Source organism: Falco peregrinus, chromosome 3 (genome assembly GCF_023634155.1).
Source record: "Falco peregrinus isolate bFalPer1 chromosome 3, bFalPer1.pri, whole genome shotgun sequence".
Taxonomy (NCBI): Eukaryota; Metazoa; Chordata; class Aves; order Falconiformes; family Falconidae; genus Falco; species Falco peregrinus.
In genome coordinates this window covers 4,477,363-4,491,631 of record NC_073723.1, presented here as the reverse complement: position 1 = coordinate 4,491,631, position 14,269 = coordinate 4,477,363, and the positions used below count along the sequence as shown (strand labels likewise).

The 14,269-nt window shown below is 40.8% G+C and overlaps 1 protein-coding gene across 1 annotated transcript in view; it reads left to right on the top strand.

The window, feature by feature from the left end:
• Positions 1 to 14,269, top strand: part of FAM135B (family with sequence similarity 135 member B) — a 219,134-nt gene that overhangs the window by 55,629 nt on the left and 149,236 nt on the right. The window contains exons 2-3 of the mRNA XM_005239481.4: positions 274 to 362; positions 14,030 to 14,125. Of these exons, the coding sequence (XP_005239538.1) occupies positions 14,049 to 14,125 (77 nt within the window). The 5' untranslated portion in view covers positions 274 to 362; positions 14,030 to 14,048. The remainder of the gene's footprint in view (positions 1 to 273; positions 363 to 14,029; positions 14,126 to 14,269) is intronic.

Here is a 14,269-nt window from a genome sequence, read left to right as displayed (position 1 = left end):
TATAGCTCATTTTATTGGAGAGTACAGTCAAATGTGAGTACGATGGATAAACCTGTCCGAGTGTCCTAAACAGGCTTTAAATAACTTGCTGCTTTTTGATATATTTTGTGTTTCTAAGACTGACAACAGGAATATGAGAAAAAAAAGATTCAGCTGAAGAGTGGAAATAAGACACAAAAACTGCTGAAGATTGAAGATGATGATGTTCTTTGGAGATTGGAGGTTTAGCTCTCAGTCGTGCATAAAATTTTAAACCTCTTTTTTCTTTTGAAGGTCATAAAGAAGAAATACAAGTTGGGGAAGGAAGAGGGAAGGAAGGCGTGAAGAAGAGAGGATTATGTAGCAGTGGGAAGCTAGTCCAGGTGAAAGTTTGTATTATCTCCTTTTTCTTCTGTTTTGATCTCCTTCCTCTTCTGTGTGAATTTTCCCTGCTGTTTCATTTCATGCACAATACCAACAGCAAGTTATTATTAACTGGTGTAAGCAGGTAGTGGTCTGGGCTGAGCTGAACTCAGAACTTGTGTCCTGGCAGGCATGTGCTAACAGAGGACAAATTGAGGTTGCTCTTCATTCTTTTTTTCAAGTGATCTGACCTAAATTTGCACAGCTGTGTTCACATTTAATCCTGCCTAATAACTCAGAGGCTTTATATCTCATAAGAACAGCCTACTGGCACCTGACATTTACCCTGGCCCTCGTTCAGATATGCCCTACAAATCCTCTGGCACAACCTGGGGTTTTTTTTGGTTTTTCCCTAGTAGATTTATCCCTCCATTTAAATACCCTTGATGAAGGGTATAATCTAGGCTATCGCTTCTCAGCCTTCTTGGTTTTGGTTACTTGTGCAAATTCTCCAGTGTAGATTGGTCCCACGAACAGAATTGAGAGGAATTGAAGTTGTGGACTTGTTTTCCTAGGTGACTTTCTTTGGATCCCTTAGGTACACTCTGATTTCACCCAGGACTCTGTGGGCCGTATATTTGAATCTTTTGATCTAGAGTGAAGGTTCTCAGCTGTGAGGTGCAAGTAGTTTTACTTATAACATTAACTTTGTTGCTGCAGGTTGAATGGGTATCTACCTCTAGTGAACTAGGCACCACTGGTATTTTGTAAATTCCAGTTGTGCTGGCGAAACACAAAGCACAGTGGAGTTTGCAAGTGAAAAAAATTTGCATAATATAAATCAGCTTCTTTCTTGTTTGCTTCACTCTGAATACTCTTTGGGTTATGAGTAATTTTTTTAAAGGATCATTTATTATTTGTCTTCTGTGTCTCATAACATTTTGATGGCAGCAATCAACGAACCTTGGGAACAGTGATTCATGGTGTTGCACTCTTTATGAACATATGTCTAATGCATCTGAAAAACTTGTGGATATTGATTTTCCTGAGAATATTAAACAGCAAACTTTTTTATTTTTAATATTGAAAGATTATTTTCAGGGCTTGTATCCAAACTGAGTTAGCTCTTTAGAATATAAAAAACAAATCAGTCTTTAACATTTTAAACTAGGATAAATGCTTATGCAGTGGAAAAAAAACCCATGTTTAATAGATATGATTGAATAGGACCATGTGCCTTGCATGTGTTTTCACCTGTATCACAAGTCTTTACTTTGGCTTGCATATTAAAGAAAAAAATCCAGAGGTTTACAACAGACTGGAAACCTAAAAACCTTAGTAAAATAGCTGCAAGGGATTATTGCTCTCTTGTGCTGTGATACTATCTCATACTATAAACTATACTGGATAAATTAGGTGGTTGTAAAGATTGGGTATTTTACAGAGTAATCCCTGATACCTCCATGACTAAACAGAGCATTAGAAGGTTTCTCTTGGCTAAGAATAACATGATTACTGAAGAAGACTTGAGACTGAAGTCTTAAATGGTAATACATATGAAAACAAACAGAAAAATCACAAACAAGCAGTGACCCTGAAAGTTGTGGATTTTGTAAGTGCATTTAGGAAATAAACTACCAAGCTTTCTGGATGAGTTCTAAATCACAGAATCATCAAATTGTTTAGGTTGGAAAAGAGCGATAAGATCATCACGTTCAACCATAGTTGTGTATCTGCATTGTCTATTGTGCTGGTTTTCATTGCGATAGAGTTAATTTTCTTCATAGTAGCTGGTATTGGCTGTGTTTTGGATTTGTTCTGGAAACAGTGTTGATAATACAGAGATGTTTTCATTATTGCTGAGCAGCTTACACAAAGCCAAGGCCTTTTCCGCTTCTCACACCATTCTACCAGCAAGGAAGCTGGGGGTGCATAAGAAATAGGGAGGGAACACAGCCGGGACAGCTGACCCCAACTGACCCAAGGGATATTCCAGACCATATGACATCACGCTCAGCATATAAACTATGGGTACAGTTGGCTGGGGGCCACTGCTCGGGGTCTGGCTGCGCATTGGTCAGTTGGTGGTGAGCATTTGTTTTTCATTTGCATCACTTGTCTTTCTTGGGTTTTATTTCTCTCTCCTTTTTTTTTTTTTTTTTTTGTTATTTTCCTTACATCATCATTATCATCATCATAATTACAAATATATTTCAATTATTAAACGGGTCTTATCTCAACCCATGAGTTTTCTCACTTTACCCTTCTAAGTCTCTTCCCCTCATCTTGCTAGGCAGGAGTGAGTGAGCAGCTGTGTGTTGCCTAGTTGGCAGCTGGGGTTAAACCATGACAGTCTTTTTTGGTGCCCAACATAGGATTCAAAGGGTTTGAGATAATAACAGATTGAGCACAGCATATTAGAAGGGATTTATTAGAAGGGTCATGATATTGATTCATCTGTTCTCAATATTAGTTTATCTGATCTGCACCATGCTCTTTTTCTTTGCTGTACCTGTTAAAGATTGTTGTTGCTTTTTCCAGTTTGCTGTGCTCTGTAGTGATTAGTGATATTTTGCTTGGGAGATTTGTTACTAAAATACTGACCTTGAGCTTAATCTGGTATTTGGGCTCTGTCCTGAAGTTATTATTGTACTTCAGGTACCATCTCATGGAGACAATTAAAATTATACTTCTTCCTCTGAGAGATTTTTTGTTGAGGAAATGCAGAATAGCACCTTCACTGCCTTCTGTGCTATTTTTCTCCCTTGTAACAATAACTTTTCAGTGTTTTGAACATCCTTGGGTAGTTAAAATAATTCTATTGGTATTTCTTATAATATTGCTTCAGTTTTGTCTAAGCTTAATCAGCAACTTAGGAGTATGACACAGGCTCTGCAAAAGTATGGTCATGGGTGGCATGGCATGTGGGAGAATATACGCAGGTATCTAGAGGACTCACCTCTGATGGTCTGGAACTTCACTCCAAAACAACTACAGGATCCTGATGAAGTGATAGAAAGTTTGAAAAAATGCCATGACTGTTCCAAAGAGGCACAACTTACTGCACTGTGCTGGGCCCTGGCCAGTATCTACCAAACACTGTTTGATATTATACAGCACCCTCAGGGACAAGAGAGGGAAAACAAACCAAGAGACACTGTCGCTAAACCAGGCACTGTATCAGTCACCGCTATAGCTAAAAAGAAACAATAGAAGCAGAAGTCAGGTTGTTTAGTAAGGGATGAAGCTTCTTCTAAGAAGGATCAGGAGAAAGAATCAGAAGATGCAGCCTATTTCTGCAGCAGAGCAGTCAGAAGAACAGGAGGAGGAAAAGACTGAATGCATAAATGAGACAGAACCACCTGATCCCTATCCCTAAGTGAGCTGCGACATGCATTCAAAGATACTAGCCCATAACCAGGTGAGCTAATCCTCAGCTGGTTACTCCAGTGTTGCGATATTGGGGCCCATGGCCAGGAATTAGAGGGTAGGGAAACTCGGTGGCTAGGAACCCTTGCTAAGGCTAAAGCTACTGACAGAAGAATTGGAAAAAAGGCAGGAAGCCTTAGTCTTTGGTGGTGACTCTTGTCAAGTGTGAAGGACAGGTATTCCTTTAAGGAAGAAGCTGCAAATTCCTGATGCAAATGGACCAACACTGAGGGAGGTAATCAGTATCAGAGGGAATTAGCCATGTTGGAGGTGATCTATAACAACCTGGCATCCAACGACCTGGATGATATCCAGTGCATATGGTCCATATGGTGAAATTTTGTATGAAATGCATCGGCGTCATACACCCACACCCTAGCAATAATGAGCTGGAAAAACACAGAGGCACCAACTATAGATGAAGTGGTCAGACAACTCCAAGAATACAAAGATAATATAATTTCATCCATGCCTGTGTCTGTGTTGTGGACAGACTGACCCAAACGATGGTTGAGCAAGCTGAGAAGGCTAGATCTTCCTCACACACTCCAGCCAAGGCCTCAACTGTTAGAAGAGTCAGCCTTTTTCTGTTCAAGGGAAAGGGTACCAGTGGTGCAACACCATGTGCAACCCTGTGGTTCTTACTGCGTGACCAAGGGGAGGACATGAGGAAGTGGGATGGTGAATCTACCTGGGAACTAGAAGCCTGGGTACAGGAACTGCAAGGAAAAACAACAACCAAAAAGCATCCACCCAGGAAAATTACTGCTCCAGTGTCTGTTGAGCAGAGTAAAAGGCCTGACTGTACCTTTGACTCTGACAAAAGGACATCTGTTTTGCAGTTAAAGAAACGCAATAATGAAGACTCTGGAGAGGAATAGAGAGGCCCAGCCTTGAGTCAGGTGGAGGAAAGGGACAGCTGTGTTTACCGGACTGTGTGGATTCAATCACCTGGCACATCAGCCTCATGGCAGTATAAAGCTTTAGTGGACACCGGTGCACAGTGTACTCCAGTGCCAGCAGATTACAAAGGGGCAGAATCCATCTGTATTTCTGGAGTGACAGGAGGATCCTGAGAGCTGTCTGTGTTGCAGGCTGAGGTAAGCCTATCTGGGAATGAGTGGCAAAAGCATCCTATTGTGACTGGTCCGGAGGCTGCATGCATCCTTGGCATATACTACCTGAGAAGAGGGTACTTAAAAGACCCAAAAGGGTACTGGTGGGCTTCAGGCATAACTGCCTTGAGTATGGAGAAGATTAAACAGCTGTCTAGCTTTTCTGGTCTCGCAGATGATGTTTGTGGTGGGGTTGCTGCGGGTTAAAGAACAGCAGGTGTCAATTGCTACCATGACAGTGCAGTGGTGATAATATTGCACCAGTCGAGATCCTCTGGTTCCTATCCATAAGTTAATATGTTGCCTGGAGAGTCAAGGAATGATCAGTAAGATTCATTCACCCTTTAACAGTCCCATATGGGCAGTTCAAAAATCTCATGGAGTGGAGTCTTACAGTGGACTATTAAGGCCTGAACGAAGTTACACCACCACTGGATGCTGCCATGCCAGACATGCTAGATCTCCAATATGAACCGGAGTTAAAGGCTGCCAAATGGTATGCAACAATTGATATCTCCAACTTGATGTTCTTGATCCCTTTGGCAGCAGAATGCAGGCCACAGTTTGCTTTCACATGGAGAGGTCTCCCTTAAACCTAGATTTGACATCCCCAAGGGTGGAAAAACAGTCCTATCTTTTTTCATGGATTGATACAGACTGCACTGGAACAAGGTGAAGCTCCTGAACACCTGCAGTATATTGATGACATCACTGTGCAGCAGAGGAAGTATTTGAGAAGGGGAGAAGGATAATCCAGATTCTTTTGAAAGCTGCTTTTGCTATAAACCAAAGGGAGGTCAAAGAACCTGCACAGGGAATTCAGTTTTTAGGAGTAAAATAGCAAGATTTGTCATGTCCCAGTGCATGTGATCAATAAAATAACAGCCAAGTTTCCACCAACTAACAAAAAAGAAACACAGCTTTCTTAGGTGTTGTGGGTTTTTGGAGAATGTATGTTCCAACTTTCAGTCTAATCATAAGCTCTCTCTATTGAGTGACTTGGAAGAACTACTTTCAACGGCACCCTGAGCAGCAGCAGCAAGCTTTGAACAAGTTACACAGGAGATCATGCAGTAGCACTTGGGCCAGTCCAGACAAAATGAGATGTGAAAACATGCCTTACATCTCAGCCTGGGATAACAGCCCCACCTGGAGCCTCGGGCAAAAAGGCAGATCCTCCAGACAAAAAGCACCTGGAAAGACTCGAAGTTAACTTCTAGGGTTTTGGGGCTGGGGACATAGGGGATCTGAAGGCCCTTTCACTCCTGATATGGAAGAAATATTAGCAGCATATGAAGGAATCTGAGCCATTTCAGAAGGGGTTGGTACTGAAGTAGAGCTCCTTTTGGCACCTGGATTGCCTGTACTCAGCTGGATATTGAAAGGGAGGTTCCACTCTATGCATCATGCAACTGATGTCACATGGTGTAGATAGGTTGCACTGATAACAAAATGGGCTCATATTGGAAACCCTGACTGCCTGGGAATCTGGAAGTGACCATGGACTAGCCAGAGGGCCAAAATTTTGGAGTGTCACTAGACAAGGCGACTTGTGCCAGAGACCCATCCATATAATCAATTACCAGAAAATGCAAATATGCCCTATTTACAGATGGATCCTGTCATACTGTGGGAAAATATCGAAGGTGGAAAGCTGCTTTGTGGAGTCCTACATGACAAGTCACAGAAAGTGCAGGACAAGGTGAATCAAGTCGGTCTGCAGAGGTGAAAGCCATCCAGCTGGCTTTAGATGTTGCTGAATGAGAAGAGGCCAGTACTTTATCCTGACTCGTGGATGGGGGTGGCAAATGCTCTGTGGGGGTGGCTGCAGCAATGGAAGCAGACCAACTGGCATCACAGAGATAAACCCACCTGGGCTGCTGAATTATGGCAAGATTTTGCTGCTTGAGTAGAGAACCTGGTTGTAAAAGTATGCCACATAGATGCTCACATACCCAGGAGTCATGCCACTGAAGAACATAAAAACAATGAGCAAGTGAGCCAGGCTGCTAGAACTGAAGTGGCACAGGTGGGTCTGGACTGGGAACATAAGGGTGACCTATTTATAGCTTGATGGGCCCATGACACATCGGGACATTTAGGAACAGATGCAATGTATAAATGGGCTCGTGACTGAGGAGTGGAATTGGCTATTGATGCCATTGCACAGGTTATCCACGAACATCAAACATGAACCGTAACCAAACAAGCGAAGTGGCTAAAGCCTTTTCGCTATAGAGGATGATGGCTGAAATATGAATAAGTGGGAGCTCTGGCAGATTGGTTATATCACACTGCACAGACCTGCCATGGCAAGCAGTGTGGGCTTACAGTGATGGTAGTGACTACTGGATGGTTGAAAACATACTCTGTGATCCGTGCCACGGCCCAAGGTACCATCATCTTGGGCCTTGAAAAGCAAGTTTTATGGTGACACAGCACCCCTGAAAGAACCAGATCAGAAAATGGGACTCATTTCTGGAAAAAAACTCATAAACATTTGGGCCAATGAGATCCCCTGTCGTGCACCAGCCTCAGGGAAAACTGAGCAGTACAATGGACTGTTAAACACTACGCTGAGAGCAACGGGACATTCAAACAATCAGACATTGGGATACACATTTAGCAGAAGCCACTTGGCTAGTTAACACTAGAGGATCTGTCTGCTGACATGGCCCCACTGAATCAAAATCCCTGCACACTGTGGGAGGAGATAAGATCTCTGTAGTACATATAAGGAACTTGTTGGGAAAAACAGCCTGGGGTATTCCTTCCTCAGGAAAGGGTAAACCTATTCATGGGGCTGTTTTTGCTCAAGGACCTGGATTACTACAGCAGGACCCTCTTGTTGCTAGCCAGGCTAGGAGCAAGGGGAGGAGTTCATTGCAATGGTCCACCCTGTAACCTGGGCCAAGGGGACCAGGGGCGGAGACTGTAATGGAAATACTTTTAAATTGTTGTAACCCATGATTTGAGTTGCATGTTACAGGAATTACTGTAGCAGCAATCACCTGAACCAATGGAGAACAAAGCCTTACAAGAAACTGTGCACGTGCAGCAGTGGCCCGACCTGAACTGGTTTTGGTGCCCAGTAACTCCATGTAACCCACCACCTTTCCCATCCTGAGTGACCACCATAACAGATGGAGCCCAAAATCATGGACTAAATGAACTCAGTGGACATTTTGTGGAGATTGTATGGACACTTCTCAGGGGTGGTCCATAGACTAAGGGAATGATGTCTGTGTATTACATCAAAGGATGGGAAGGGTGGTAGTGAGTAATGAGAATGTATTGGATAGTGTGGGACCTGGGTATGACAGAAAAGGTACAGAATAAGGAGTGGAGAATGTGCTGGTTTTGGCTAGGGTGGAGTTAATTTTCTTCATAGTATCTAGTATGGGGCTATCTTTTGGATTTGTGCTGGAAACAGTGCTGAAAACACAGAGATGTTTTCATTACTGCTGGGCAGCCCTGACCCAGAGCCAAGGCCTTTTCTGCTTCTCACCCCACCCCACCAGCAAGTAGGCTGGGGGAGCACAAGAAGTTGAGAAGGGACACAGCCAGGAATGCTGGCCACAGCTGATCCAAAGGATATTCCAGACCATATGGCATCATGCTCAGCATATAACGTAGGGGGACAGTTGCCTGGGGGCTGGTGCTTGGGGACTGGCTGAGCATTGGCCAGTTGGTGGTGAGCATTGGGTTTTCATTTACATCACTTGTCTCTCTTGGGTTTTATTTCTCTTGCTTTTTTCTTTTTTTCTTTTTTTTCTTTTTTGTTTTTTTTTTGTTATTCATTACACCATCATCATTATTATTATTATTATATTTCAATTATTAAACTGTTCTTATCTCAACCCACAAGTTTCCTCTCTTTTAGCCTTCCAATTCTCTTCTCATCCTGCTGGGTGGGAGTGCGCACGTGGCTGTGTGGTGCTTAGTTGCTGACTGGGATTAAACCATGATTTCTGTGGAAATTTTATTGCATATATTCCTGGCTTTGAACTTCATTACATACTGTTGAATGAGGCCAAATATTAAGTGAGGTGATATCTGATTTCCACTGAGTGTAGATATTTTGATTTATCTACCTGTTGAAGTTCTTGTACTTGAAAGTGAGAAACTGGATACTAGGCAGATTTTTTGTTACAATTAAAGCTGTGGCAAAACTCAAGCCAGGTCTTGAGGGATCACATACTTCACTGGCTTTCCTAGCTTGTTGACTGTGTTACAATAAGATGAAAGGTCTAATTCAACAACTCAAAAGGACATAAACCCATGCCTGAATCACTTTGCTGAAGTAAAACCGTAATATTTGGTGGTTTCCCCAGGGCTGATAGACATGTCTCAGGAAAAAAAGGAAGTTTTATAATAATTTGGTTAAAAAGTTTACATTACAAAGCCTCAGCAGTGCTGGGAAAACAAACAAAACTGTTTTAGGAAAAGAAGAGGTATTCTGAATAAAATCCAATGCTACCTTTATCCTTGAATATTCCAAAATATATATTACTTACAGGAGGTCCTGTATATAAATAAATATAAATATATAAATATAAAACAATGTAACTACTTATTTAATAGTTTAGTTAAACATACCTTGTTATTTCTTTTTATCTTTAGTATTGTATTTAGATTGGCTCTTTTTAAAAGTATAAAAGAGATATCTTGCCATGACCCAAAATCTTGGAAGAGAATTACTGGCTTGATTTATTTTAACAAAAAGAGGTGTCACCTTTTGAAATAATTGTCTTGTTGAAGACCTCACCTCTCCCATTTTACTGATGTGTTGGCAGAAAAAAAAAAAAAAAGACAGGTTCTGTGAACTGGAGAACAGTTAATGACAGTGTTGTAGTGAAACGTCTTACTGACATTTGTGACTTCTTTGACTCAAGCAACTCCTCTATGTTCAGACAAGGCTATTGAGATGCAGTCGCTACTCTAAGAACTGGGATCCAGTTCAGCTCCATGAAGGTGAACATTGGAGCAATTTTATTAATTTAAAAACAAAACAAAACAAAAACAAAAACAAACAACCCAAAAGAGATTTGGTCTAATAAGCATGTTGCTTCTCCTGATTCTCTAGACTCAGAGCACATTTGTGTGTGTTTATCTTCCTCCTTCTATTGGGCTTCTCTTTTCCTTTCTTAGAATTTTACAGTGGGTGAAGGCATTTGTGGAGAGAATAAGGCGATCTCACTGTGACTTTATTCTAAACACTTAATCAAGGAATACTTAATAAATAAATAAACAAATAAAAATGCCCAGTTTGCAACAAATTCCAGCTTCAGAAGAAATTCACAATAAAACAGAAGATGCTTTAAAAGCAATAAGGACAATGGTGCTATACTGGAGATAGTATGTGCTGTGTTTCCTGAGAGGCAGCTTTATCCTCCTAAATGAAATGTTTCTAGGTTTATGAGTCATTGCACTTTATCACATGGGTTTTTGTTCTTTTGTCCTTGGTGGTATTTTTCTTGCTTGTTTCCTTTTTTTTTTTTCTTCCCGGCTTCTGTGATGGAGATGGACAAGAATGGTGAAAGCACTAAAAAAATGTCTGGTTTATTTTTCATTCAGATGTAATTGCAAAAATGCTGGAAAGTTTACGGACTGTCAAAGTATGCAGTGTCCTGCCCTTATTTCCATCCTGCTCTGTCCCCATCTCACCTTCCTCTACTCCTTTTGGTTGGGTTGATGCTGATTGCTACCTCAGCAAGGAATTGTCAGACTCATTTTTAGCTTCAAGATGTTTAACAGTTATTTGTGGTACGTAACCAACTAGTAACCTGCTTTCAGAGGGCTCGGTCAGTTGACTGTATCTTTAAAATGTCATTAACACAAATACTGTGAGTCCAAAAAGATTGGAGAGAACAATGGAGGATAAAGATGAATAAAGCTAATGCAGATTGGACAGTATCATATGCTGAACAATCTCCAATTCAAAAGGTATTTCCACTGACAGCAACGGAGATGTGCGGAGCAAAATTAAGTCTTCCATTAGAAACGCAAGGGAGACAGTCTCAAATCTTTAAACACGTATTTTCATAGGGCTTTATTTGTATAAAGGATTCTGATTTTCAGTTAGTGTCTCCTTGATACAAGTAAAATGACAATTGCAATTGACTGTCTCTTGCTAGGACACCAACTCTAGTTGGAAGGACAAACTGTCAAAGTGGTGACCCGACTTGCAACGTCACTACATATAGGGTGACACAGCACAACCAGTGATAATCACAGCCCTTTATGAAGCAGTCCAGTGCTTTGAAGTGATGAGAATGATCATGGGGACTGCTTTTTCTGAAGCATATGACCAAAACACTTCCCATATTAGCTTAGTAACTTGAAATTGATATTTAATACTGTTGTCTTCAGTTCCCTTTTGAAAAATGCAGGAAGCTTGACTTAAAAACAGGCATTTAAAAAGAAAAAAACACTATGTACTAAAGCCTTCCCATGAATCACCTCTGTATTTTTTTAAAAAACTGCTTATCAGAGAAATTGGTGATACTTCAGTACTGGCAACATTCCTTATTGAGTTTACAATGCTGATGTAATGGCATCCTTCATTTCAGTATTATTTTTATCAACTATTCCTCTATTTATAACCCAAGATTGTCCCACATAGTGGTCAGTAAGGGGTTCTCAGAGGTCCTTCACAAGCCCTGGATTTTGAAGGACTATGATCAGGTTCCTTTAAACAGGCACCTAGTATAACAGTGAAAACTTAGTGCATCATTTTAAGCACCTGTGTTTTCTTGATCCAGGGGTGCCCACAGCTGTTTTGTCAAATTTCATAGCTTCTTTCGTTGAAGCATGATCCTGTTGTGTCTGAGCAGGGTTTTTTTTGAACCTTGCTAAATGCCGTGATGATAAAGTGCACCAGAGGCCCCTCAGTACTTGTCAGGTATTCCCTGAAGTACCAAGCCCTGCTGCTGGGGGCTCAGACCCTGTAGCCATCTGACACAGATTTATCTGCTCTGATCCTCTGGTGTGCTGGTCGGGTGGATGGAAGTTCAACCTGGTGTAGTAGCTATTTACAATTCTTCTATATTTGTTTTGAAAAGGTATAAAGCATGCAAAATAAAATGTAAGTATAGCGAAGACCTTTGTAGTATTTCCATGTATTTAATTTTTCATTTACCTTAGCTCACCTTAGCTTCATGTCCTGCTTTCTCTCTGCCAATATTGGTGCTAGTCTGAACTGGCTGGCCATCCATTCACACCACTCTTTAAACTGGTGTCTTCAAAAGCATGGAGTTTCCTTTGATCCTGAGCTTTTGGTCTAAGGAAATATGCCTCAGAACAACATGCAGATTTATCCAGAGGCAATTCTTCCAATTAACACCCTCCTCAGGGCTAAATACCTTGTCAGAGTACTTTGTGGTGTTGTGTGGTTTCTCTTGGCTTTCTACACAGTCTGCTTTGCTCTGATACTGTACAGTCAGATAAGACAATAGTACAGATACGACAAGATGGGTATGTGATATACATGCTTATAAACAGTATACAATTCCTTAGTCTGTGCAGAAAGGCAAAAGGAGAAAGGATTAGTCCCATTCCTGTTGAAATGGGGGGAGATAAAAAAAAATACTAGTATTCTGCCAAGTAATAGCATTTGAGTTTACCTTAACTGCTCCAAAATTATGGCTTGACATGAGCTAATGTAGAGTTTCTTACGTTGGAGGTATATCAGATGGGCAGCTTAGCAATAGCTTCTTTCCTTTCTATACAGTCATCAACATATATTCCATATATTGTGTACATCTTACATCCCATTCTTGTCATTTCAAAGTCAGCATCTGCAATGTTAGGTTTTGAGGAGGGAGAATGAAACATCAGCAACCTTTTAACTCTGGAATAAGCTGTTATTGAAAAATGGTAGTGCTTGAGAGGATAGCCAGAGCACTGAGACTTATCAGAAAGCTACAGCCTAACGCTTATCTGTGGGCTTAATGTATCAAACCCCTCTTCATTCCTGCTTCATTGGAGGAAATGGTCAAACCTTTAAGTGCCATGGAAACTACTGGTTAGCACATACGGAGAAATTCTTCACTTTGCCATCTGAGCTAGTGTCCTTTTAAAGCCCCGTATGTCTCAGGGGAATTATTAATAGCCCTGACATTGGTCCTCAGACATTGTACTTGGCTGCTGTCAAGTTACCAAAATGATGCTTGTGAATTTGTTAATGAAACAAATCTGATCTCTATCTTCTCAATGGTGGTATAGACAATTTCCAAAAAGCTTGCAGATTACCAGAAGTAGACTTGCAGGGAGAAAAGGAGGAAGGGTAAACAGAAAATTCAAAATCTGTCCAAAAGCTGTACAAGTCCCTGGCCTCTGCTACAATTAGAGAAATTACACTTGTGTGTTAAATAGGGCTGGTTTTGGAAACTTACTTTTTCAAAGCTTGCTTGAATAAGGTATGACTTCCTGAGGTCCCTTCCAACCTGAATTATTCTGTGATTCAATGAAAGCATGAGATATTATCTTTAAATGGCTCTAATGTTTCAAAATCTTGATCTGGCTGTTGTGGCCTATTAGGTGCTTTGATTGTCAGCATTTTCCTCAGAAGAATCTGTTCCATTCATTAATCTTTAAATTATTCATATTCCCTCAGAAGCTTCCCTTCCGGGACTTAGTGGAGTCATAGGCAGGGTCAAAAGCAAGAGAATTCTGAATTCTGCTCTCATCTGTCTAGAGCTTTTGTCTCTTTGGCCTGTGCTTTTACAGAATTGAGCTGTGCTGACCCTGGATATCTGCCATTTGGTAAAACAGGAAGAAAAAAAAAATAAATCAATTTCCTATACAAGAGTAGTAAGAGAGTTAATTAAAATTTGCTTTGAGATTCTTGCACATAATGTGTTATTTACTTTTCGCTTCTTATACTTACCATAATATTATCATTCTGTCCTCAGGCTTAATTAGACTTTTTACGTCTCTTAATTACTGCTTTGATCTGGCTTTTAGCAAGTCTTCCTGAAGATAGAGCCCAATGATGTTCCTGGAAAGATTCCAGTTGATTTCAGTCGATTTCAAGCTTTGCATGAACCCCAGATGCCGAATAAAATGTAGTAATCCATTCATGGATTTGTTAAGCAAAATACTTCAAATGTTTATAATGCGTGTATATATGTGTTGTTTAGGTGATGACCTGAAAAGATCATGTCTGAGGTCCAGGGAACAGTCGAGTTTTCTGTGGAGCTACACAAATTCCATAATGTGGACCTCTTCCAGAGAGGGTGAGTTCATATTTCCATTAATTTGCAGCTGATAACAGAGGAGTAGTTTGCAGAAAAGAGTTAAACTGCAAAACACATTCTTTTCTGCCAAATGCAGTTATATTTCATGCAATCTTCAGGGCAGGGAAGGATGTCATTGGGCTT